The sequence below is a fragment of the Dermacentor silvarum genome, chromosome 6 (genome assembly GCF_013339745.2).
Source record: "Dermacentor silvarum isolate Dsil-2018 chromosome 6, BIME_Dsil_1.4, whole genome shotgun sequence".
In the NCBI taxonomy this organism is placed as follows: Eukaryota; Metazoa; Arthropoda; class Arachnida; order Ixodida; family Ixodidae; genus Dermacentor; species Dermacentor silvarum.
In genome coordinates this window covers 145,389,378-145,414,256 of record NC_051159.1, presented here as the reverse complement: position 1 = coordinate 145,414,256, position 24,879 = coordinate 145,389,378, and the positions used below count along the sequence as shown (strand labels likewise).

Sequence of the window (24,879 nt, the reverse complement as noted above, 5' to 3'; positions counted from 1 at the left end):
GCAGTGAAGCATACCAAGCAGGTGGGGGGGGGGAGGTGCCACTGTTATGAGCATGTGTTTAATTTACATGCGCACCTGGCGCAGTCTCCGATCACAGTGCGAGCACAGATGCGCCTAGTAACTTTAGTGTTACTGTTATTGGCTTTAAATGCCCCCTTGACTTTCAGAGTTTCTTTTTATCTTGCCGCCTTCCTTTTCGCTAACTTTCTCAAATTTTCTCTGGTTCTCGGTGCATGGCACATGCGTGCGCGTGTAATTAAGGAACGCATACTATCTTCCGTGACAGTGGCCCCTTTTCATTCTTGGTATGCTTCACCGCATAACAAGGCTGTGTTGCAGCGAAGCTCGAATTATCCGGCTAAGGCCAATTTTGAAATGGAAAGAACGGAAGTATGGGGGGGGGGGACATAGAATGGTATGGGTGCCGGCCGAGACATTCGGTCGGTATCGAATTAACAAAAGTCTACTGTACTTGGAAGAAATTTATGACTCAAACTTGCGATGCCATGACTTATGTAGCTTTACACTTAGGCGCGAGAAACTGATTGTCATTTTGTGTAATTGCATGTTTATGCAGAATGTCTTACAATATCTTATTTGGCCCTGTCCACACAAAAATGTATTAGCTGTGAAAATGTAGAATTTGAAAGCACTGAAAATTTTGGCAGACTAGACTGTAGCTGATGACATCTACAAAATTTGAACCATTGTGCAAATCGTTGCAGCACAAGATGCCGACACGTGCCATGCTGCTAAAGCTCGAGTGGCCCGAGACACGCTTCGTTTTCTCATTGAATAATGCTTTAAAACTACGACAGGAACCCAAAACAACACCGAGCTGGCGGTCAAGGTCAGAATATGATGCTGTCAGAGCAAAAGCATGACGCCCAACAAAAGCAGTACGCTTCCAACAGCAAGCACCACGCCATATGCAAGGGGCTCTGATACTAATAGTTTTTGGTTATCACAATGTGGTTAGTGATATCTGTGAATGGCAACGTGTGAAGAGCTGAGAGTTTTGGTGATACCAGAAGAGGAAACTGAATGCGTGCCGCATTTTCATGTAGCACATTTGGGCAAGTACTGTGGGGAAGCTGCCGTGGCGGGTGCTTGAACGTTGGTGCTGAAAGATTGCGTTTTCCGGGAATGCATAAACGGGTAAAGAACCAGCAGAACTGTAGTGGACATCTTTTTTTTTTAGTTCTTACGATTGTGACTGTTGGCAATGGGATCGGTCATGTCAACGAGGTGCTATTGCATTTAGGCGGCAATGACATTGTCTTTCAATTTACATGCAGTGCGTTGCTGGATTAAACATACACGTTAGCCGCACACATAACCAGGGGTTTTCAAACTGTTTTCATGGATGTGTGTCTGTCTTTATATGGTGCCTTGATCGCTGTACATTTATAATGAACCAACAAAACTGCTGCACAATGTTGCATCAACTGGGAACTTGCTTAAGCAGGTTTATTCGTCTTAGCATGGAACGTGCCAATTTTACATGTTCTAGCAACAGAGCCGCTGACTAACATGTGACTAAATAAATATTTCAAGTGAAATTCTGCAGTAATTATGCATGTATAATGTTCAGACTATTGGTAACTAGTACATAACCAATGCAGCGCTTGCAATGAATGTGGTGTCTGAAGCGTATGGTGCAGTGTTTAATATTTTGGACTGCGCAAGAGCCTAGTTTAAGATAATGTAGTTATAGAGGAGCTTCTGTGCGAAATTTGATATTTGAAATACGAGCAGAAGCATAATGAAAAGCTTGCAAGAATAGCCGTTTTTGATACCAAAACTGTGAAAACAAATGCTGCCATTAATGCTCGCTGAAAGTTGTGCATGACCTAGAGCGCCCGGCTTGGCATGAGCTCGGAGATAGGGCGGAGCCCGCTGTGCATTGAAGAATGTTGGAAGGCGGCATGCTGGGACTTGGGTCATAGCGTTGTCTGCTTGGATGCTATTGAAAGCCAGCCCTGTGACTTTGCCAAAATGCCTTTAGTGGTATATGCTACTCCTCAATAACAAATTTAGCCAAAGTGAAATTTAATTGCAGTTGGCCTTTTAACGTTAGTCCATTGGATCAAAGACAAACAAAAATGTGCCATGTACTTTCTGAATCAAAATTCAGTTTCTGCTAAAAGTATTTTTAAGAAGAATTTGATGGCTGCTGTGTGCACATATTTAATTATACAAGACATTTTCGAACCACCTCGACGGGTAAAATTGTTGGTAGTAAGGTCAACATAACTATTGCAACTTTCAAATAAGGTTTGCCTGTCGTGCTTTGACTCAAAGTACCATAAAACCCCGCATATAATACTAGGAGAGATTTGGGGATAGCAAATAGCAAAAAAAAAAAAGAAGAAAAATGCATCCGGGTATATACGAGTGCAGACAACTCAGCGAAAACATTTACAATGGACTGTGCTGCACTTCTTGAAAGTGCGACACTTGCTTGCTATGTCGGCACATTGCGGTCAAGCCCATGCCGTGTCTAGATGGTACCTCCTGTACAATAGCTAGAGGACTACGAGGATGAAGTTAGTCTAGCAGCAATAACAAATTATTGGCCATTGTCTGAGCTTTACGCAAATTGCCACCATCTTTGTCATCAGCAGTAATCTGATTGTCTTGTCTGTTATTCACTAACCGTGTCCAAGTTATCAGATTCATTAGAAACTGTTTATTCTCTCCTCCCAAGACACTTGCGTCTCGTTTGTATAGTGTGTGTGCCAGGCCACAAAGGTCTAGCCTTAAACGAATATGCAGATTCATATTATCCCCATTTTACCTACGTCAACTTTCATCACTGCGGCACGATTCAGAAAATACACTACAAATAACTTCACGAAATCATCATTGGCAACATCTGATTTCCTGCATCTCAGTTTTCCGTGGAGCAACAAATAGTGTTCCACTAGAAAAATTGGAAGTAACGATTATGAGACTATGGTGCCAAGTCCCCCCACTGAACTTTTACCTCCACAGGTTTGGCCTGGCTATATCACCTTTGTGTCCATTATGCAATGAGTGAATCTCTCCAATACTTCTTTTTAATGTGCCGCCGGTTCATTATTCAAAGGAAAAGATTTTTAGAAGAACCCTTCGAAAACCTCGGCTTGAATTTTACTTATCCAGTAATGACTTTTCCAGGGTTACCGTACTGAGTTACAGCTACAGGAACGTTTGTGAAGCCCTCTGCAGCTTTCTACATGCGACAAAAAGAATTGCATGCTAGTATTCTTCTGAATACTTATTATGCTCGCAGAAATGTTTTCTGTAACACTTAAAAAAAAAAATTATCATTCTTATCTCTAACAGCAGACGCTTTCAATCCCAATTATTGCAAGATACTTATTTCATTTCACTTTATTGAAAACTTTATTATTTTATTTCACCCGATTCATGGCCGATCGGCCATGAATCGGGTGGTGAACCCCAGAGTGGGTTGGACCATTTCACTAGGGCACAAGAACAAGAAACCAAAACATTGAGCTCGATCTTTGGCTGAAATTTTGATTTGGACCCGCATATCGTATGGTGCAAAAATTTGCGACGCAAATAATTGGAAAAAATTATAGTTTATGCTGTTTTTACGGTAGTCGGCCAACTTACAGGAAACTGGTGCCGGCATGTCTTTCGCTTTTTTTGTTACAAATTTACTGGCGTTACTTGACTCACCCTCGTAGACAGCGTCGAAGTATCAACTTTGGCCGATGCATCTTTGCAGAAACACCAATGCAGCAGCAGGGAATGTAAAAATATCTTTTATTTTAAGCATTACTTCAGGACAGTGTACAATTTGTTGACTACCTTGCTTCCACCAAAAACATGGAGGATGCATGCAGCTGCGCAAAGTTGAGCCAGACATCTGTAAAGGAGCAAAGCACCATCCATTGCAATTTTACACTTTGAGCAGTCACTTGAAAGTGTGAACGAAAAACTTATGCCAGCAGTACACGACAGATCTTCATGAAACATGACAGTTGAGAAAGGAATTACTGTAGCCAAATAATGGCATTCTGAAAGTGACAGATCCTGTCCATAGTTTGCAACACTGAACACCTTTGCAAGCATTTTACAGCTGCCACGTTTTGAAGACATCCTACTGCACCTCCAACGTCCACAGTGAAGAGCACTCGTTTGACATATTTCTCCTACAGCTGGCATTCTGCCAAACTTATTTCCTGCAAGACTAACCTAAAGGTGGCAGCTCTATTAGTAAGGATAAGTAGTCCCCCATGGAAGACAATGGAAGACAACGCATTTTAAACTATATCGCACAAGAACACTATAATATGGTCGTACGTCGTCCTGAAAGGAACATCGCATTAGACAACTCCTGCACAGGAGAATACTTCTGCCAGTCTCCCTGATTATTGCTGATTAAAGGTGCTAAAATGACATGTGATGGACGCTCGCGCGATATAGCTAAAAATGCGGGAGGCTGTGCACGGTGGCGTTTCACCACAAGCGATTTGAGCCAATTTTCTAGTAATTAAGTGCTTTGATCACAGTGAAGAAATATAATGTTCAACGTCACATTTTCTGCATGAAAAGTACAGAATCTTCTTGCACAAGAAAGTGCAAACAATTGGGCAACAAGGAACTTGTATAGTCTTTGCACATCATTGGCTGGCAAATAACGAGAGAAGCAATTCACATGTACTGGGCTTCATACATAGCAGGCAACACTACAAAGGTTAGAGAAGATACTTCTTTCATCGCTTACATTAGAAACCAAAAATAGTGCACCACATTTGAAAGATAGTTAAATAGGTATGTGCCATGTACAGTTAATATGTTATATTCAAATTCGACCTTTAATGCAAATAAGTACATTCACAGATAGATTTTTCTTACATGGAAGTGGGCCGCAAAGTTCCGGATTATCAGGCAATCCGAAAACGAAATTTGATGAGAAAAAAATTTAATTGTTGAATTTGAGAGCCGGTGACGAAAGATGCGGTTTCGTGCAGTGTCGACGATATGTTCACATCAGTGGTACAAAGCAAAGCCAGCCGCGCTAACGCATCCACTCCATCCCTGCACATGATAGTGTTGCCTGCATTGGGACAACACTATTGTGAAAAGCCTCGGCAGATTACAATTACGAGAACTTGAGATTACGCAAACTCCAGTATTAACGTACTGGAAAACAGCACATATGCCTTGCCATCTCAGCTCGCACAGTCTTTGCACATGCGGCATATCAGCCCTAAAACAGGGCATGTGAGCTGTGTATGCGCTCAGACGCGCTGACACCTATGCACAGCCATGGCTGCGCTATAAAAGGAGACGCATGCCAACTTGCCCCGCCCTGCATTCACGTATGCTTGATTGCATTACCGACCGCGACGCTCGTTCCTCCAGCCATTGCAGGAAGACTGTGCTCATCAAACCACCAACCTTACTTAAAGCACAGCAACGTGACCAAGTGCATGCTGGGGGCTCGTTTTAAGCCGGATGGGAAAGAACGACATGTGTTGGTCTGCTTGCTCCATTTCGGTCTCTGCTTCCCACACATCTCTCCTCGCCATTTTTATGGCACGCAACATTACAGTATCTAGCAATGCATCGAACCTTTGCCTTTGGCTCGTGCTTGTCCGAGAAGCAGTGCATGGGAGTGAAAGATTTAGTTCGAAACGCATGCTTGCATGCTTCTTGGAGTTTGAAGTTGCGGGAGTGCTTCCAACAGCGAAGCTGTTTGAGCCAGCCGTAATTTGTGGTGCGTAGCAAGACACTACCAAGAAAGAAAAGAAAAGAATTTTCTTGCCGAGGCAGGATTTGAGCCCGCGTACTCCCGGTCCCAAAGCAAAGCATCGTAACCACTAGGCTATAGAGCCACGCTTGCAGAACGTGCATTTATGCGAACCATACGATTGCATTCAAGTGTCGTCGTCTTCGTCCACAGCTGGCACGTTCGTACGCTCGTGCTCTGCGAAGTTTGCGCGCTATGAGAGCGAGAGAGAGAGGCATTCACGGAGGGGGGGTCTCCCGGAACAAGGTGTCGGCATTGGAACGCGGTGTCGGTGTTGCAAGCTGCGTTATGCAATGCGCAGTGACGGCCGTAAGACCGAGATGCACGAAAAGTAATTATCATCATCATGAAAAACCAGATGATAAGTTTGCGCACACTTCTGAAAAATGCTGGGCTACGATCGCTCAGCTTCGCTGTTCCAAGTGTTGCGCGGCCGAGTGCAAGGTTAAGCATTTTTTTCTATTCGAATACATAGGACTTTGCTGGGATCAACAGAGCAGTTCAAATCCTCCGTCAATTTGAATTTCCAATCATCAGGATTTCACTATACAGTGGAATCTCGATGATACGAATCTCACGGGGTCATGAAAAATATTCGTATTAGCCGAAATTCGTTCATCAAACACAAATAAAACTAGCTAAATTAAGGGGGGACTCGGGGATCAGATCACGGAAATCGTGAGAAAAATCTATTTTTGACAACCACGTGTTTGGGTATCTGCAACGCCTAATCTACGCTGCATCAAAATGGTTTGGCTGAAAACGCACCAAAAGTGCCCGAAAAAGTTTAATTCGTCAGTGCGCAGGGCGAGAAAACAGCTTTAAATCGCGCAATATCACCGCAGTTCACGGAGCCATATCTCATATTTCTCGCCACCGAGCGCCGCCATCTTGGTATCATTCGAAAGCTCAAAGTTTCGCTGTTCCACTTCTCAATTCATCCGTCGTCGCCATCTTGTAACAAACGCAGCCGATACGCAGCCGACGGAAGACGCGCCAACGGAGGCTGCCGCGCGTCGGCGTACGGCCGCGCGAATCAGCTGAGATCGTATTTCGGTAGACATAGCTCGCTGCGACTAGGCAAAATGGCGCAAACACAAAGAACGCGGCCCGAAGCACGGAAGCCACTCTGTCCGATGGCACGCAGAAAAGGAGGAAAAGCACAAAAGCGCCACCGCTTCAAACTCTTCGCGCCCAGTCGCGGCCTCCGCGCTGTCCGGCGTCGCGTCCGCGCTTCCGCACCAAAAGAGAAAGCGAGAAAGCGCGTGACTGCGCGCTGTTCTCTTTTGCGGCCGTCGGTGGGGCGGCATTTATTCGTATCAACCAACGCGGGTCGAAAATCGATTTGTAACAACAGTTTTCTAGCACGTTGCAAAGTAATGGGGCTCGGCCGGGACCGCAGAAAAATTGGTATCATCCGAAAATTTATATTAGCCGTGATCGTATCATCGAGATTCCACTGTACTTGCGTAGCTTCTGCAGCATACATTGCTATGTATGAAACGGAGTATAAGTGGTTTTGCCAGGTGGTTACTACGCTCAATCTCATAGCAAATTGTTCATCACTTCTAATTGCAATTCAATAGCAGTGCAACGTAACCTTAATTTACGCATTGTTTTCACTAGATCAGTGCAAGGCCAATCCAGTGACAGCCTGGATATACTAGTTCAACCTTAACAGGGAGGCTTACCTCTAGATACGCCCCAGGGCCTTCAGCTTCTCTAGTAGCTCATCCACAGACTCTACCTTGGTGCCAGCTTCCCTGGTAGGCGGGTCCTCTACGCTCACAATATCAATACGAGCACCCACGTCCACGCCCAGGTCCTTGGGTGTCTTCTTCTCCAGGGGCTTCTTCTTGGCTTTCTGCAGCGGTCAGTCAGAAAGTATTGAAGCATGGCATAGATGGTGCACCACTTTAGCTAGTGGATATTCTAGGGGAGTGCTGCGAAAATGTAGGGCAGTGTTCATATCTCTCTCACACTCATTCACTCACACACACACACAGAGAGAGAGAGAGTTTATTATGCACTTCTTCCTTATCGGTACATTGTTATCATCTCGGATAACATTTGGGTGTCTGGCTCCTCCCTGTGGAAGTGTTGGGGGGGCGGGGGGGGGGGGGGGGGTATAAACCACTGATTCTACCAACAAGAAAGTGGCAATTCTGGTTTGTAACATTGCTCCCACCAGTAATTGTTCATAACCGACATTCTAGCTTTTGTCATGTTCCTCTGCTAAGCTTGATCATCTTTGAAAAGGCAGCACATCAACAAAATTGCACAAGGGACAATAGGCTGCATTTTTTTTTTGTATGCATTGCCCTTTTGAAAAATCTACATGGGAGTGTTTTAGGGCTTATGTTGGCAAATGGTGACACTGCGTAAGCCTCTCATTGCATTCTGTAGCTGTGTAGTCACGGGCTGTCCATCATTGGGAAGAACCTGGAATTTTCAGGGAATTTTCAAGTTCTGGACAACTCATAGAACAAAAATGCATTTTCACCTTGGTTGCTTCGAATCAGGGAAATTGGTACCTACAATAATTGTCGACAATTGTGATATGGCAGAAGGGAGCAATGGTTTCCACCGAACCTACGGAATCTGCAAATTATGGTTTCCTTGGCTGGTTTTCTGGCTGTGAGCCTGGGCATACTGGGACGTGCACGAAGCACATGATTCAGTTGAATATGATAGTGCATTCCAACTGAATGATGCTTTACTGGAAGTATAGAGGCTGGCAGTGATGTGGTGAGCTACAGTAAAACCTCGATAATTCGAAGGTCGCCGGACCGCGAAAATTCTTCTAATTAAGCGGATTTTCGAATTAACCAAAATGAATAATAAAAAAGAAAACAAGCAAGAACTTGTCGCAAAAAGAAATCACCTTTATTTCCTATGTCCGAGAAAAATTACTCAATGTAATCACCGATGCGGGATTACTTGGCGCGCTGGTTTGCCGCCCCTAGTGCCATGCTCTCCAGCTGGCTCAAAAAACGTAGCATACAAATATCACCCACACTGCACTCAACAAAGTTGCGGACGATGTTCACGGAATCGATAACTGCCGCGAAAGCGGGCGTGGTGGTGCTTGACTCCAAAAATTTGGACTTGCTGGATATTCCGGACTTCAAAAATGCACCGTCAGGGTTCCCATTGAGTTCATGAATTTTCGCACCCAATTTTTCGGACGAATTGAGACCCCAAAGTTCGATTTTGCGGACTAAATTGCTCTTTCCGAGCCGCGCTACCCAATCTTGGAGGCCGCCATGTTGGATTTTGCACTGGCTTGGATTCCAGTAGCTCGCTTTATAGCCTCCAAGATTAGAACGCGCGCTATCAATAGAGAGCTCGCGCAATCCTCCAGTCTCGGAGGCCATGCCCGCTCTTCCTTGGCTGACAAAACGCGCCAGAGTACTGGTCTTTTTTTTTTTTCTTAGTATATGCGTGCAGCACTATCGTAACCATTTATTGTGGGATGTTTTTTTATTGCGACAGCAATTAATGGACACTTCAAACGGATTTTCGCCGTCGGCGTCGCCGCCCTGAGGTTCCATACAAAGTCCAAGAGCGATAAAATCATCGCCGCACGCCCGCCGTATGTGCGAGTGACAGTGCGCGGAGGACGCGCGCTTTCATGGAGAGCGAACGCACGGCAGAGCGTAAACATGACTTCCTCCCTCGTGCGAAAGGCCGTGGGGGTATGGGAGGGACTTCTACTCTTCTAACAACTGCGTACTTAGCGCCGGAGCGGTTTCGTTCGTGTCGACTGTACACGGAGACGACGTCATTGCTGCGCAAATCCAAGCAAGTCGATCCCCTCCAAGCGTAGTATGAGGCAGGGCATTATTAGAGATTTTTTTTAAAGCCGACTAATAGCTTTTTTTCAGCCGAACGAGTTTTCCGGACTATTTTTCAGTCCCCACGAGCTCGGAAAATCGGTTGGCGACTGTACGGAGCGCCCTAACCAAACCGCCGCACGTTGCTACTAGCCGGAAACTTCGAATTATCCGAATAGAGCCGCACGGGCCATTCAAATTATCCGGTAGAATTTGCATTGAGAATGACGGGACCGCTCAAATTCTTCAAAACCGAAATTTCGAATTAACCGAGTTTGAATTATCGAGGTTTTACTGTATAAACAACCATTTCTTTAAATGCGCTCGAACTGCCAGTGTCACGAACAGCCATGGAATTTCATAAGAACAGTCGGGGAAAACCTGGAAACATAGGGGAATTTGGAAACGCTAACATATTAGACACCCTGCTGAAGTAGAAGTCACATAGTGAACCAGAACTCTTTTATTTTCTGTAAATTTGGACTGTGAGAAAATTTTAATGCGTTTTGCATTCTAAAACTGCTAGCAAGAGCACAGTAATGAACACCATCACATGCAAGCAACCTACAGGCAATGAAATGACCCATGCTGGATTTCTATATGATGAAATTGTGCTTCAAGCCAGCACACTCCCAGCAAAGACAAAATGAGCAAGGCATGCTCAGTAACACTAACCATGATGTTGGGGAGGGTGGCATATCGGGGCTCGTTCAGTCGGAGATCTGCACTAATGACCGCGGGCAGCTTCACCTTGATGTGCTCGAGGCCACCATCAACCTCTCGTGTCACCTTCAGGCTGTCTCCATCTTTCTCTATCTTTGAAGCAAAAGTAGCCTGGATGCACATACAACAGAAGAAGTGATGTAGATCAGGAAGGAACACAGATCAACATCTAGTATATCACAAGAACAAAAAAGCAATTGCCCTTAACTTGCACATGTACAATAAGACTTTTCTGATATATTCATGAGACAATCAAGGAAATAAGCTTAGTATTAATTAAAATGTGTAATTAAAATTGAAGTTCAACACGCAGAGAAATTGTGTGTACTGGGAATGCATCGATGAAGTTATGCCATATAGGCAACTGTTTTTTTAATCGGTGGTGACCAGCTATCAGCAGGGCTACCGAAAATGTCACAACACCTAAGCAAGGCTCCACAGACCAAGACACATTGCACCTGTCCGCTCACAGAACACCCCTTCAAAACAATCCTGGGGGGACTTTTGTAATATTTGTGTTCAGTAAACTTGACTTCACAGAAGTACAGTAAATATGGAAGGCTAAATGAAGGTTGTGAGGCTGTTAAACTCATCAGAGATTTTGGGCTTAACAAAGTTCTACTGTAGTCATGCCAGACTCTGAAGAATAGAAAAGTCCTAACCCAAATAGAACAAATTATACAAAAGTTCTTGGCATACAAGAGAGAAAGACAGTGTTGCAGTTGTAATGCACACCTTCTAGAAAAAACAAAACAAATATAAGCTTGCCTTTCCGTGAAGTGAATGCAGTCTGCAGTTCGCAGTACTAAGTATGTGGCATGAAAATTGTCCTGCCAAACAAAACTAAAATTAGCAGAGGGCACTGCAGCGGGAAATTTTATATTTTATTGAAAAATCCACGTAATGGCCACGATGCTAGCACACTGTGTGCAGTGCCAATCTGTTACCCATTAAGGAGATTGTTATCAACGGCATTGGATGAGTGGTTTTCCACATTGACATTTACTCTTTTCCAACCAGAAGAGCGTCTTCACATACATTCTCGAATGTGCAGCATATTAAAAGTGGCATCAGTGGATACTGTTTGATGGTTACACTGGCTTGAAACTAGACAGTGTCTGGGCAACAGTAATGTGAACAATGCAGCCCTCTTGATAATGGTAACACTGAATGCTAGTAGATATCAGGAGGCTAAACAATAGATCACACATTGTGACATTTGTCCTTAAATGCTGCATTTTCTCTGCAGCTAAGAACTTTGCCATATCTACCTATGTGGCAAACAGCCTCACCTGTGGCCAGTCTAAGATTCCAGCTGTCATCTGGGCTGTCTGATTGCTGTCATCATCAATAGCCTATGAAAAAAAAAAAAAAAAAAACAGCAACACATACTAATAGTTTTTTTTTTTTCAGAAAAACACAAACTGTTCAGAATGCAACTGCAAGCACGACAAAGAGACTTAAAAATTGTCATTGACATAATCGCTGATTGGCATCCGACTACACTAGCTTCAACTGCCACTGCATAATGTTTCGTGTCTGGCAGGCTCGCATGACTGTTAACATCAAAGAATACTTTCTATATCATTGCTGGTGTGTACCAAGCACGTCAAATGCACTGGGCTTTATGTACCTGCTGCCAGTTCATTGCTTATGTGGTTTTACTGCACCAGATGTGAGGTACAGAGCATATAGACTACAAACTTTCCAATGCTTGCAGTACGGTCAGTGTAGTTTATCCAAATGGCAATGTCAGTGCAAAGCATGTTGAACACATTGGAGCAGAGACGAGCTTCCAGTGAGCTTCCGGTTCAGAGAAAACGAGCTCTGAATGTTGGATCATATGTGGAATACTTCCTTATAAAATTAGAGAGAAAGACGTCAGTTCAGCACAAAGACCATGTAGTCTACACCCTATGATAGAAAACTGTTTTGAATAAATTAAATTAATAAATCTGCACGTAGCCTTAGGTTGAAAAGATAAGGACACGTATGCACACATGTATGTATGCGCAGGCACAAAAAGCAAGGGAGGGCTTCACGCATGGAACTGGTGCCTCTCAGTATTGGCTCAGTATTTTTTGGTTGCGACAAGACAAACGTGATTAAAGGGCCCCTCACCATATTTGGCCATCTTAAGCTGACAAGCGCAGTGTATACAATGTGCGTCGCTAGAACAGCTGAAATTTCAAGCCGAATGCCGCATGCCCTTCTTCTCAAGGGAGCCTTGCTCCCAGCCGGAGATTGAGGTCAGACGCACAAGTGCACCTACGTAATTCACATTGCTGAAATGTCACTTACCATGACTTCAAAAATTATTCGAGGCTAAAGGAGTTATTTGTTTAATCTGTTGCTCCACTAGACGAATTAAAGTTTAGAGAAATAATAAAACCTACAAACTGAATGTCAGCGAATCTGCTTTACTCCTTGCCGCAGCAAGAGGGACGTACTTCCCTTACATCTGCTTGTTACCACATCGCGCAATCACGCATGCAGGAAACAAAACTATCTGCCATTTTCTACCGGGTTCCAGTGCACAGTCGCACTCTTCGAACCCCTTGCGTCAGCCGCAGTGCTCGTGTGGCCCCGACTTATACAGCTAGTCAAGTGTTCTGGTAAACAGTAAGCAAAACTGTGCTCTGCGCGAAGCGTGAGAAACGAAACAGCTCGCACGCGAGACCATCACGGGAAGTGCACCGTACCACAAAAGGGCGAGATAGAGAGAGAAGGGGGAAAAAAAAAGGGAGGGAGGAAGCCGTGACATATACGTCACGTGGTTCTTTGGCTCCGGTATGGGAGAATGCAGGGAAGGAGTTTCGCTTGCGGAGGCTAGATGGGGAAGTGGAGAGATTGCCTATGTTGGCAGTGAAGCTTGCCTCCTAAAATCACTGGTTCACAACACTTCAAATATTTCTATCTGTGCTATTACTGAACCAATTTAAAAAAATTCTTGCAATAGAACGCTCCCTAGTGGACATGTAATAACTTCCAGCATATAGCCAAAATTTGCTACGGAGCCTGGTGAAAGATCCTTTAACAAGGGACACTTGAAGTGGCCTTGCAGAGTTGTTTCTCCCTAAAGCTATTAATGACCACCCTGTGAAAGTTCATGGAGTAGACAGCACAAGCAGCACCAAGGGTAGCAATGCTCACCTGCTTCCCCACAATAATAACATCCACCTTGTTGTCAGCCGCCAGCTTGGCCAAGATTTTGGAAACATGTAGAGGCTGCAGTGTCTCATACTCTTTGCCTTCTACTTCCACATGGATGGCCTTGTCTGCACCCATGGCCAACGCTGTCCTCAATGTTTCCTGGTAAACAATGTCAACAAGACGTAGTTTTAATGAAGGACAAGAGGAATTCAGAAATAAAGATGTAAGCTTTCTGGTACTCAAGAGACCAAACAAAAATGTCAAGTGCAAAGACACACAATTGTGATGAACATGTCATGTAACTGAGGCTGTCAGCAACTGTCTCTGTTTCTGTGCTTTTAAGCAACCTGTTTATGCTTTCACAAAGATGTTCCTAACCTTTAAAGAGCTTTAGTATAGCATATGCAAAACCCTAGCGTACGCTATAATAAGGTCCAAAATGAACATGCACAGAATGCTATATATAACAGCTTTGCAGGTTATGTATGCACAATAACTTTTGGATTAGTGTGGTGGGCTTTGCATGATTAGCATAATAACAATGTGGTGCTGAATCCACCTACTTTGATCTAAATTCAGCCTTGTAACTTGCTCTGCAGCAGAAAATAAATGGTGAAATAATTTTTCAGTTAGTCTTGCGTCTTTTCGAGGACCAAGTACTAGTGATGTTTTGTCATTATTGAGATCAGCCATCTGTTGCGATATTGCCATACCCAGCAAACACACTGCCGTTGCCACGAACGTGCTTTGATTTCTATATACCAATGGCACCGCAGCCTTTGGCATTAGCCATTCATTTGCCATGTGGAACTCTAATAAAGGTATCATAGAGGATGTGCGCATAGCATGGCTGTAGCTGTTCTGCATGCGTCTATGTAAATAGACATTATGCTATACTAAAACTGTTTATTAGTAAACTGCATCTTTGGAAGACCTGGTACATGCTTGAAAATAAAAATAAAGAGAAATAAAAAAGCACAAATAAAATGGGGACAAGAAAAAACCCAGGATTGGGGCTTTGGATGAAAGCGACCATAAACAAATTCTTAAATAGCCCCTACTTTTTGTAGCATCAGGCAATCATTGTGAAACACGTTACATGCAGCGCAGATAGAAAAATGAAAATCAAAAAGTAGCGGCACGTCCGTGGTGCCTAAAAAGTGCACAAAAAAATATGTTGACCTCTGGTTTACACACAAAAGGGAAATTTATTATCATGCTCAAATGCAGCCCACAGACAAGGAAACAATCTATCTACAAGATGTATCTCCCTTCTCACATTCACCAGCGTGTGTGGCAGCAGTGTAATTCATTTCACAGATGCTTAGCTTTGGGGCCAGAGGACATTTAGTGCCTCCTTCAAACATTGTAACACATCGCAATTTCAAGTAATTAAGCTTCAGAGGAGGTCCACTTTGTTCCTTGCTACCTGTGTTTGATTTTGGTGTGATAGTAACCTAACATAAACAGAGCACAACAGAACCAAGAACGCAACAACAGCCTAATTGTACTTCTGCTCTGTCACTCAAACATTGTGACATTAGTATGTAAGCAGAGTTCTAAGTCACCGTAGCTATAGAACCAAATCCAACTAGATTCCAAGAAAGAAAAAGAAGAAACGTACCTGACATGTAGCAGGCCCGCACGAGACAGCGATTATCTCACTCGCTACTTTCTTCTCCTTCAATCGTACTGCTTCCTCCACAGCAATCTCATCGAAAGGGTTTAGGCTGTGCTTAACGCCCTCAGTCACAACTCCGGTTTTGTCAGGCTTGACACGTATCTGTACAAAGATGCAGAAAAGGTCACCACCACTATCAGCCAATTTAAGCTTACTGTCAAAAGAAGGTCTTTACCAGAGACTGCCCATTGCTGCTACTCTGCGTCGGCTGACTCCATACAATGCCTACAAATGTCCCTATCATATTGCTCTATCCAATCATCTGCCACAATCGAGTGCATTTCCTTTCTTTTGTCAACCAAACTGTCAGTCTAATGGACCATTGGTAATCACTTCCATGCATCATATTGCCTCCCCTAACTCCAATTCTTCCTATTTCAATTTCAACCAGAACGCTAGCTACCCATGTCTGCTCTCCTATCTGCACTGCTGTGTCCCGATCACTTAATTATATGCCCGTGCTTTTTTGTTCTATCACTCACTGCATGGTACTTAGCTTCAAGTTAAGGATGGGCAACTAATTGTTAATGATTTTATTGCAATTAATTTTATTGATCACAATTAGTCTTTTGAGGTCACATGAGCAAAATCAGGCAAACATCACTACTGACATGTCCACTTCGCTTGCTCAACAGTTACCACAGACTGTGTGTTCTGACTTGCATAGCACCTGTACGTCTCTCAGGGGTCAGGTTAAAAGTCAAAAAGTCACCCATGCATGCTGCACTTCACTTCAAGCTAGCAGGACAAGTGGTGGACCCAGACTGGGGTTCGTTTCAAATAAAGTTGTTCTCTCTCTCTGGTCAAGTGCATACCCTCACTGCAGCTGGCCTTATGACTGTGTCCAAGTGAGTTTGGCATGCTTGAATGCCCACTCAAGCAAGGTTTCACCACCGTGATATTACAGGCAAATGTTGGTTCAAATAGCACTGTGTTTTTACAAAGTAAATGTAAGAAAAGTATCAAGCTTTCATTTTCTTAGCTCACACACATAACCCACAAATCTGGTTAATCGATTGTTTATTTCAACAGAAGGTTCCATTACGGGTTGAAAATTTTAATCGAAGCCCTGCCATAAATCAAAGTTGAAGGAAAGAAGGAAACAAATGCCCACCTCAACATGGGCAAACAGAAATAATTGTCCTATACTGAACCATAAAGCTTCACCAGTAATTGCTTGGCTTATCTTCCCTATATGTATAATTCCCAAAACGGTGCACATATTGAGTGAGTGACTTGGGTGATTGGCAGACTAATTTCTTCAAGGTAAAGAAAATCATGTGCATTTCAAGGTAATTTGCAACTACGAAATGTTGTCTAACACCAGGATTAGAGTGTGAAAGGCTGTTCCATTATATCATTTTGACACAAGCTGGTTTATTAAACACTCACTTTAAAATATTTCTTAATTATATTCCCGGGTCTCAATTTCATTGTCTTTTTTCCTTGAACCTTCAACTTTGATTTTTTAATTACATTCAGAAGTTTTACCACCCGCCTTTTGACGTTAACAAAGCAAGTGCTAGGTGCGAAATTACGAGGATGAAACCAAGCTTGCTTTAAACAATATTCGAACTGCAGCAATAACAATGTCTGCACTCAAGTCGACGGGGCATTTTCCTTTGCTTTTATTTTACGACGAATCCATGTAAGATGAATTCTGGATTCGTATTTGTCACGCGTGGATTCGGATACATCGATATTGTGGATATACCGAACAACCTTCATGCATACTGCTGATACTGTTCATGCTTATGATTTCTTATGCTACCTATACACGGTCTTTACGAAGCTCTTTCTTGTCGGCAAAGGTCTCCTTTTACGATTCGTAGCCGGCTGTACTGTACGTTGCAAAGGACTAGGCGTGGAATAGCAACAAAAAGTATGCTTTAGAAACATGACAACTACATTTGTAGTTCACAAAGATGCAAACATTCTTTTTGTCTGCTACATTGCTGTCGCTCGCGAGTTTAAAGCCAAATGGGACTTATTCAAATGACACTACCTGCGTTATAATACTGCGGAACGGGTGTCACTTTAATGTAAGGGCCAATGTTACCACGAAGACGCTGTCAAATCTGCAACCGGAAAAAGTCAAATCTGAAGGACATTACAGCTACGAGCCGCGAGGCATATCGGTTGGCGATTAAGTATGCCGTACGTATAGGCTGCTTCGAGGGTCTTATCCGCCAGGATCTTGCGCTCCACGACATCTATACAGGCAAGCACACGTGGTAAGTACAGCTAAATGCGTACGTTTTATTTCGTCTGCGCTTATCCAAAATTTGTTAAATGATTAGTAATCAGAAACTTCATTGTGCGTTCGCAAAGCACAGGCTCTATACAAACAGTTCTGAATAACGCACAAAAACGGCTAGTAATAACAGCGGCCGACTCAATACTAGCTGGAACTTTAATGCATGGATGCTAATGGAAACGGAGTAGATATAAACACGGGTACATACTTTAACCGCATAATCAATCACACGCTTGCAGCCGACGAGCACCCTGAGCGCCATGATAGCAGCCTAAAATGTGAAAGTGCAGGATGCGCCCTCTGTTGCTTCAAAATAGAGTGTACTCATAGAGAAAGGAATTCAATTTCTTTCTCTATGGTGTACTTCTGTACTTCAAAATTTCGCTTTTCAATCCCGCTTCTACACCCTCACATAAATAAATAAATAAACACTGAATCACGCATAATTTCTCAGCAGTTAAAATATATATGTTCTCGGAAGGCTGTAGGCTTTAATGCATCAAATAAGCAGCGCGACAAATGAAGAAATGTATGCGTATCTGCTCTTGTTAGAGCCTAGCGTGAAACAGGTACTTTGCTTCAGTAATTAACAGTAATTAATGAATATTTCGCATAAAATCACTTTATAAAATAAACAGTAGACGAGGCGGCTACTTCGCAAACCGTAAACACTTCATCACTCAAGGCCAGTGCCTCTCGTGAAAATTCCACAAAGTGCGCAGCTTAGTTAAGTAAGAGCGAACGGTACGTAGCCAAACAATTACTATTCACTGTGATTAAATGCTAGACGAAGAAGCACGGAAGAAGCGAATCTTGAAAGCACGCTTGAAAGAAACAATCGGCATCGGCGCGGCAGTCTGGTCACGTGGCGAGTTTCCCACCATTCCTTTCGCGCAGACGAAGCCCTAAAGCAGACTACACGGAAAGATTTTACTTTTGTGCGCTGGGTACTATCCAGTGCACCAGTTTGGTACTTGCATGAAATTTCACGGAATGTTTTCGAGGGTTACTTTTTATCCCTCGTTAATATATAATGTCGTCATGGAACGTGTGTCAACGAGGCGGTGGTACGACCGCATTGACGATACCGTTATCCTCGGAGCACTGCCTTTCCGGAGCATCACGCCAAAGGTACGGGTTGTCGTTCCTGCCTTAATGCATGATTTTTTCGTTTCTGCTTTGCGAAACCGAGGCCTTCTCCGCACCTGCTGCGTATCAACGCTATTTGATTAATTTAAGTACTTCTTAAGGTACTACCGCGGAGCTGAGTGAATTAGCGCGCCGCGCGTGCACTTGTTTCGGAAAGTTCAAGGCTCGATCTGGTTCGGCCGGCAATTTAATGCTCCCATGTTGCCTGCTAACGCGAAACTTTACTGTGTGTAGCAGTCTAATTACTGAGCATAATCTTAGGCATGCGTGTTCTTTCTTTCTCTTTCACCTTTCAGTTGCTCGAAGAAGAAAACGTGCGAGGGGTCGTGTCAATGAACGAAGACTTCGAGCTACGATATTGGGTCACGAGTAAGGAAGTAAGTGCGAGTTCTATTGGCGGACACTTCATTCGCAGCGCTGAAGCGGGAGTGCTGGCGAAAGCTCTGGGCGACTTATTTCGCGTATTTTTACTGTTCAGATTGAGAGACAGAGCGAGAGAGTGAGAGAAAAACAAAGGTGGGAGCAGTCACCCGTTTTGGAAAAGCACGTTGCATATTGTGCCAACTACGAATTTGGCATACTTTAGTGCGTTAGTTGTTACCATGTTTAGTGTGCTTGTTTCATCTAAATAAGCATCCAGCTAGATAGCATGGTCTTGACTGGGATAAGATTGTAACATTTGCAACATAGTTACCGCCGACCAAGAACACTTTATATAAGCGGGACATTCATTCCCAAATAGTGGAGCGCTGTCCATGATGAAAAGCTGAGAAAAAATATCTAAGCTAAAGCATACTTTATTTACTGCTACTGGATAAATGATGTAAGCACAATTTGTGTACTCGCATATTTTAATTAATTTAACTAGCACTTGCATGTGGTTTGATGAACTTGTTGTGATACAGCTTAATGTTATTATGCATCACATGAACCTCATATGAGAAAGTGTGTTCTGTCCTTTATTCTTCACCTGTTGTCCTTAATTTGAATTATGTTGTATCATTGAATACCTCCTTTTGTGCTGATCCTGAGTGCATAAGTCTGTGGTTACTTTAGCCAACAAAACTCTTATGGTGAACTAGAAGGGAAACCGAGGGGCTCGAATTTTTTGTTAGGCACTACCACATGAAGCTAATAGGCAATTAAGCCAGGGAAAGCACAGGGGAAATTACGTGTGGTTTTAATTGCAATGTAGAAATGATAAGGTAAAGGGAAATGAAAGTAGATGAAAAAGCAGCTTGCCACCAGTGGTAGCTCAACCCACACCTCCCGCAATGGGCATGCTATGTTCTGCCACTCGAGCTACGGCTATTCTCCCATCCACTTTTGGGGGTATTTGTGTATGTGTACAAGGTCTGACCTTAAGAGTGTCAGCCGGTGGTGCTTTTAGCCATGGTGGCTGATGTAGAACATACTCTACTGATGCAATTTAAGAGCATGGTTTAGATTAGAGGCAACTCTAAGTTCAGAGCATACACGTCAAATGCTGAACTTTTTTCATTAGGCTACCACGGAACTTACATCAATGTAATTTGTTCATTGAAATAAGCACTGGCTCAATTTGGCTCAATTGTTGAGAATCATTTTAAATTGTTTTTAATGGACGGGCACATTCTGCTTGTTTGCCAGCTCATGAGTTCTGTTTGCAGTAATATGCCTGACCACAGTTTAGGTGTAAGAACACACGGTAGACTTTTTGTATCTAGGAATGTAGGCAGTATACTGGCGAATGATCCCTTGAAGCGATTAAATGACACACAAGGTGACGTGACGCTGTAGTGAATTGTGTGTGCGACCTTTCCAACTGCTGCTTCAGGAGTGGGAGAAATGTGGCGTCAAGTTCCTCCAGTTGAGCACTACGGACATCTTTGAGACACCCTGTCAAGAAAAGCTCCAACGAGGCGTGCAGTTCATTCAAAGTTTTGAAGGCACGGGCCACTCTGTCTACGTTCACTGCAAGGCTGGCAGGACGCGCAGTGCGACACTTGTTGGCTGCTACCTGATGCAGGTTTGTTGCACACTTATCTTGCACACCTTGAGGATGCTTGCGAATTAGAATGACCTGATATACTCACGGACAACTTTCTGTGGCAATGAAGCGATAGCTATATGGAGGCAGAGGACACGCATGTAAGAGCGTGGCTGAAAAAAGTCCCACATTCTCATCCATGTAACATCTCATTTATGAAAGCAAAGTAAGACAAAATACACCACTAAGTGTCAAATTTGACTTATTTTTCTACTTTGCTGTTCAGTGTTCAGGCAAATGCGTAGCCATCGCACAAGGAAGCTACACTGATACAATATCCATTCCAAGAAACCAGAAGTGCTGTTAAATGCTGCCGGAATACTTGGCGTAATAACACACACGCAAAAGATCCTCCGTTGTATATTTCCCTTCATTGCAACAAAAGGTTGCCCACCACTATAGTTTCACTATGGAGGGAAAACTGCACAAAACAAACATGGGCTGATTTCCACTGCCATCCATTGTTTAAATCCTGAGGAAAGAGCCGGCTTAACGCTGTAATCTTGAGTTGATAAATCCTATTTTTGCCTGGAGCCGTTATTAAATTCACAAATGATTAGCTCGGTGAGGCTTGCATCTTCTATTTCTTTCAGTAATTTTAACCTTGCGCCACCTGTCCTTCTTAAGCCTATTTTAGGACATGGTAGGCAACACATTCAAACGTTTTGTCACCAGCAGTGCAGCTGTATGGCTTTCTGCAGCATTCATTAAACCTACTCACTAGCTGTTAAAGTAAAGTTTTATATCATGATATTCAGGCTCTCGGTGCATGTTAACCAGTATTGCATAACCAACATAGTTGTGCTTCGACTGGAGGAAATCTTACAATATGCCTTTCTTTGCTTAGCTTGTCTAAGCAAGACGCCCATATATGAAACATTTTGTCGACTTAATTCTGCTAGCTTAAGTTCAAGCTGTTGTAGTTTTGTGTCACTGGTGCATATTGCATGCATGCTGAGGTTTGACCTTGATAAAGAAGTCTCAAGTTGCCTAAGCTGATTGCACTTGCTGTGGTATTTGCCATAGCCTGCGAAGTTTCTTCAACCGTTTCCCTATCGTTGATGAGTGTAGGGGTCACATGAATTTGTACCAATATAGCCGATTACAAGTGTAATCCTCATGCAACCGCATTTCTGGAAACCTCTGGAAAATTTGGCCTTTTTTGGGGGGGGTCATTTACTGCTGTATGAAAAGGGTTAATGACATAAATACTGCATAAATGATTAACAGATATTACTCTTCATGAAACTTTGCTTTGGTAAAACAATTCCTGTAGTGAAGGTAATTTAGAGAAAAAAAATTATGGAGAAAAAAAAAAACTTCACTGGGTTTGAAGTGCTGCTTTGACTTCAACTGATGACGAGAAAGTAGTGCCTCTATTGCATGGCCTAACATTAAAGCAAATTACTAGGCTATAGTCATACATTGTGTAGAAAGAGTAACAACTTGCCTTAGTATAGAAGTCTGTATATTTTGTGCTAGAATTCTGACCTGCTCTATATGTCATGGGAATGTAGTAGTCTCATGCATGCTGATGCATTCATTGGACTTAACTTTTTTTTGTTTGCAGTAAAGAATGATTTGCATCTTAATCTTTATGACCCTTCAAGCTGTGCTGTTACCAAAGAGATGTTTTCTCACTGAATGTGCAAGAGCTAGTTGTCGATAGTTTTGTCGTTCCCTAGTACCACTGTGTGTTGAGGAAAAGTAGCCGTGGCTTGTCACTTCCTTCTTGACTGCCATGAGGAAATGTGCATATTATGCGTGATGTTTTCCTCCAACAGGCATCAGCGATTTGCTTGCACTATTCCCAGTGTTTGCCATCCATCATTCTTGTCAGCTGTTTTTGCAACTCTTTTTCTACTTGTTTCTTCCTTTTCTATTTATTGTTGCTTGTTGCACATTTTGGTGTTTCCTTCAATGGCGTTCTAGTTTCATTATTTGACTTTAATGCTGTGATGTGCAGGCAAAACAGGCAGTGAACAGAATGCAAGAATGTGCATGGCATAGTGGACATTGAGACTCGTTATATGTCGAATGAGGCAATGAAAGAAAGAGGTTCCATTCACCTTATTTCTGCACAACTTATTGTTCAGTCACATATGACCATATGATGATATGGTTGTTTCATATTGCATGAGCTCACCAGCCTTCATTATTTTCCATGTGACATTGGCCTTGGTGGCCCAGGGGTCATGACACTCTGCTGCTAAGTATAAGCTTGCAGATTTAATTCAAGACTGTAGCAGATGCATTACAGTGGGGGTGGGATAGAAAAATGCCCATATATTCAGACAGTTTACATTAAGGAACTCCAAGAAATCAAAATTAATCTGGAGCTTTCAAGTGTGGCATCCCTCGCAGTTCATCTGTAGGTCTTGGATGTAGAATAAACAAGGCAAGTGAGATTGATGTGTGCATGGTTTCCAGTCAATTGTCTGCTTACCCAATTTTAAGCTAAAAAGCTTACTTTCTGCATTTTGGTATATTTCGCATTTGAAATTAGTACACAAATGGTGGGTGAGCTTTTGCAAAAAGCTCAGTGCCATCATTACAAACGAAAATTTACGACGTTGTAGTAGTACACCTTAAATGTTATTTCTAAAAATGTTTTTGTCCTCTCAGCGGTACCAGTGGACGCCACAAAAGACCGTGGATCTCCTGCGTCAGAAACGCCCCCACATATTGCTGCACTATGCCCAATGGGAGGCGCTGCACACCTACTTCAACAAAAATGTTGCCGCCACTCTGGAATCGGGTGACCCTCCAGTCATCAGCAGCAGTCCCGGCTAATCTCAGGCTTCGCTTGCCATTGCCACTCATTGCATATTTGTGTTTTACAATGTGCCTCTAGATAACTCTAGGGCTGGAAGTGTTGTGATGCTGCAGTTCTTCCAGCCCCTGTATTTATATTTCTGTTGCCCACACGAGGAAGGCGAAGCTCTGGCTTCTGATGTGCTAGACAATGCTGTTAAACCCTCCTCTTCTCTCTAAGGTACCTACTCCCACCCATATCTGCAGTGGCAGCTGCAGATATGTGTGAAGCACATGCAGACATAGTGTTGCATAATCTGTGTTGGGTGTCTGAAGTAACTGCTTTGTTGCTGAGAATCACTTGTTCAATGTAAGAAACTAGCATAAGAAAGATGAGGGCAGCAGTAAAAAATGGCGACAGGACTCGCCGAATTCGCTCGGTGGCTATGGTGTTCTGCCACTGAGCACGAGGTCGCGGGTTCGATTCCCAGCTGCGGCGGTTGCATTCCGATGGGGGTGAAATTTAGAAGAAAAATACTAATGTTTTTAGGGTTATGTGCATGTTAAGGAACCCCAGGTGATCAGAAGTAATCTGGAGCTCTCCATTACGGCATCCTTCATAACCTGCTGCGCAGTTTCGGGACGTTTAATCCCAAAATTTAATTTAAGAAAGTGACAGGACAAATGCTGCACTTGCAACTGTTAGTTTATTCAAAGGAAACTGCGAGCTAACACTTTATGCGTGCACCAGACCACTGCAACGGCATTTGATTTAATCAAAAACTGGATGTCGCTTTAGATGCTCGTCTTCTTTATCACTGAGAATAACAGGTGGAGCACTGACACATTATACAGAGCCATATTTTTTAATTCAGTATGCTTCCAGAAGCTCTTGTTTCAGTGCTGTCCTTTCCCTTCTCTCTTTTGTGCTAGTTTCATATCTTCAGTAACATGACCCTTAAACTAGAAAGGCTATATGCTAAGTTAAGAGTAATTGTCGGTCACAAGTAGGAGTGAGAGTTAAACTACGGAATTGTCAATAAAGCAATCGTAAAGCTGGTATGTGTGTGTCAAGAGGAAACATCTGTGCTTTTACTGCAACCTTCTGGCAAATTGTGCAATTAGTTGTGCAATAGTGATGTGGAACACCATTTTTTGGGGTGTCCCGGGCCCGTTGCAGAGTACAGATCTTTGGTTGTTTCCATGAGGACACTGGACAATCGAGAGGGAGTTGTCCCAACTCCTCTTGAAGATTTTGACCCTTTGAGGGTCACATTGTTTTTCAAGCGAAGCTTGTTATAAAGTACACATTTCGGTGGCGTCTCGTGTACGCAAAAAAGTGGGCCGATCTTGCTGATAGTGCAGAAATGGTCCAAGCTCAATGGCACATACCCCTGTCATGTGGGCCGATCCTGGGGATAGTGTAGGAAAGGTCCCAGCTCAATGGCACATACCCCTGTGGGCTCTGGGACCTGTAACGTGCCCTTGAACTACCCTTGTCACACATGGGACCCAAAGAGACAAAAT

The 24,879-nt window shown here is 43.3% G+C and overlaps 2 protein-coding genes across 2 annotated transcripts; one reads left to right on the top strand and one right to left on the bottom strand.

Annotated features, from left to right (window-relative positions):
• Positions 1–3,760: 3,760 nt before the first annotated feature.
• LOC119456141 (electron transfer flavoprotein subunit beta) lies at positions 3,761–17,752 on the bottom strand. Its single transcript, XM_037717754.2, has 7 exons — positions 17,629–17,752; positions 15,107–15,265; positions 13,483–13,641; positions 11,622–11,684; positions 10,282–10,440; positions 7,462–7,634; positions 3,761–3,880 (listed from the first exon to the last, which is right to left on the bottom strand). The coding sequence occupies exons 1-6, from the start codon at positions 17,680–17,682 to the stop codon at positions 7,464–7,466; spliced, it is 765 nt and encodes a 254-aa protein (XP_037573682.1). The 5' UTR covers positions 17,683–17,752; the 3' UTR covers positions 3,761–3,880; positions 7,462–7,463.
• A 546-nt stretch (positions 17,753–18,298) lies between these two features.
• LOC119456142 (phosphatidylglycerophosphatase and protein-tyrosine phosphatase 1) lies at positions 18,299–24,412 on the top strand. Its single transcript, XM_037717756.2, has 4 exons — positions 18,299–18,551; positions 18,866–18,946; positions 20,386–20,577; positions 23,224–24,412. Exons 1-4 carry the CDS (start codon positions 18,399–18,401, stop codon positions 23,389–23,391), a joined length of 594 nt encoding a protein of 197 aa, XP_037573684.1. The 5' UTR covers positions 18,299–18,398; the 3' UTR covers positions 23,392–24,412.
• Positions 24,413–24,879: the final 467 nt, after the last annotated feature.

Excerpts from the sequence above, each read along its gene's own strand:
- LOC119456142 (XM_037717756.2), top strand. The coding sequence starts at position 18,399 with ATGAAATTTCACGGAATGTTTTCGAGGGTTACTTTTTATCCCTCGTTA. Across the intron at positions 18,947-20,385 it reads ATTGGGTCACGAGTAAGGAA|GAGTGGGAGAAATGTGGCGT; the intron begins GTAAGTGCGAGT and ends CTGCTGCTTCAG. Across the intron at positions 20,578-23,223 it reads TTGGCTGCTACCTGATGCAG|CGGTACCAGTGGACGCCACA; the intron begins GTTTGTTGCACA and ends TTGTCCTCTCAG.
- LOC119456141 (XM_037717754.2), bottom strand. The coding sequence starts at position 17,682 with ATGGCGCTCAGGGTGCTCGTCGGCTGCAAGCGTGTGATTGATTATGCG. Across the intron at positions 15,266-17,628 it reads TGATTGATTATGCGGTTAAA|ATACGTGTCAAGCCTGACAA; the intron begins GTATGTACCCGT and ends ATCTTTGTACAG. Across the intron at positions 11,685-13,482 it reads TTATTATTGTGGGGAAGCAG|GCTATTGATGATGACAGCAA; the intron begins GTGAGCATTGCT and ends TTTTTTTCATAG.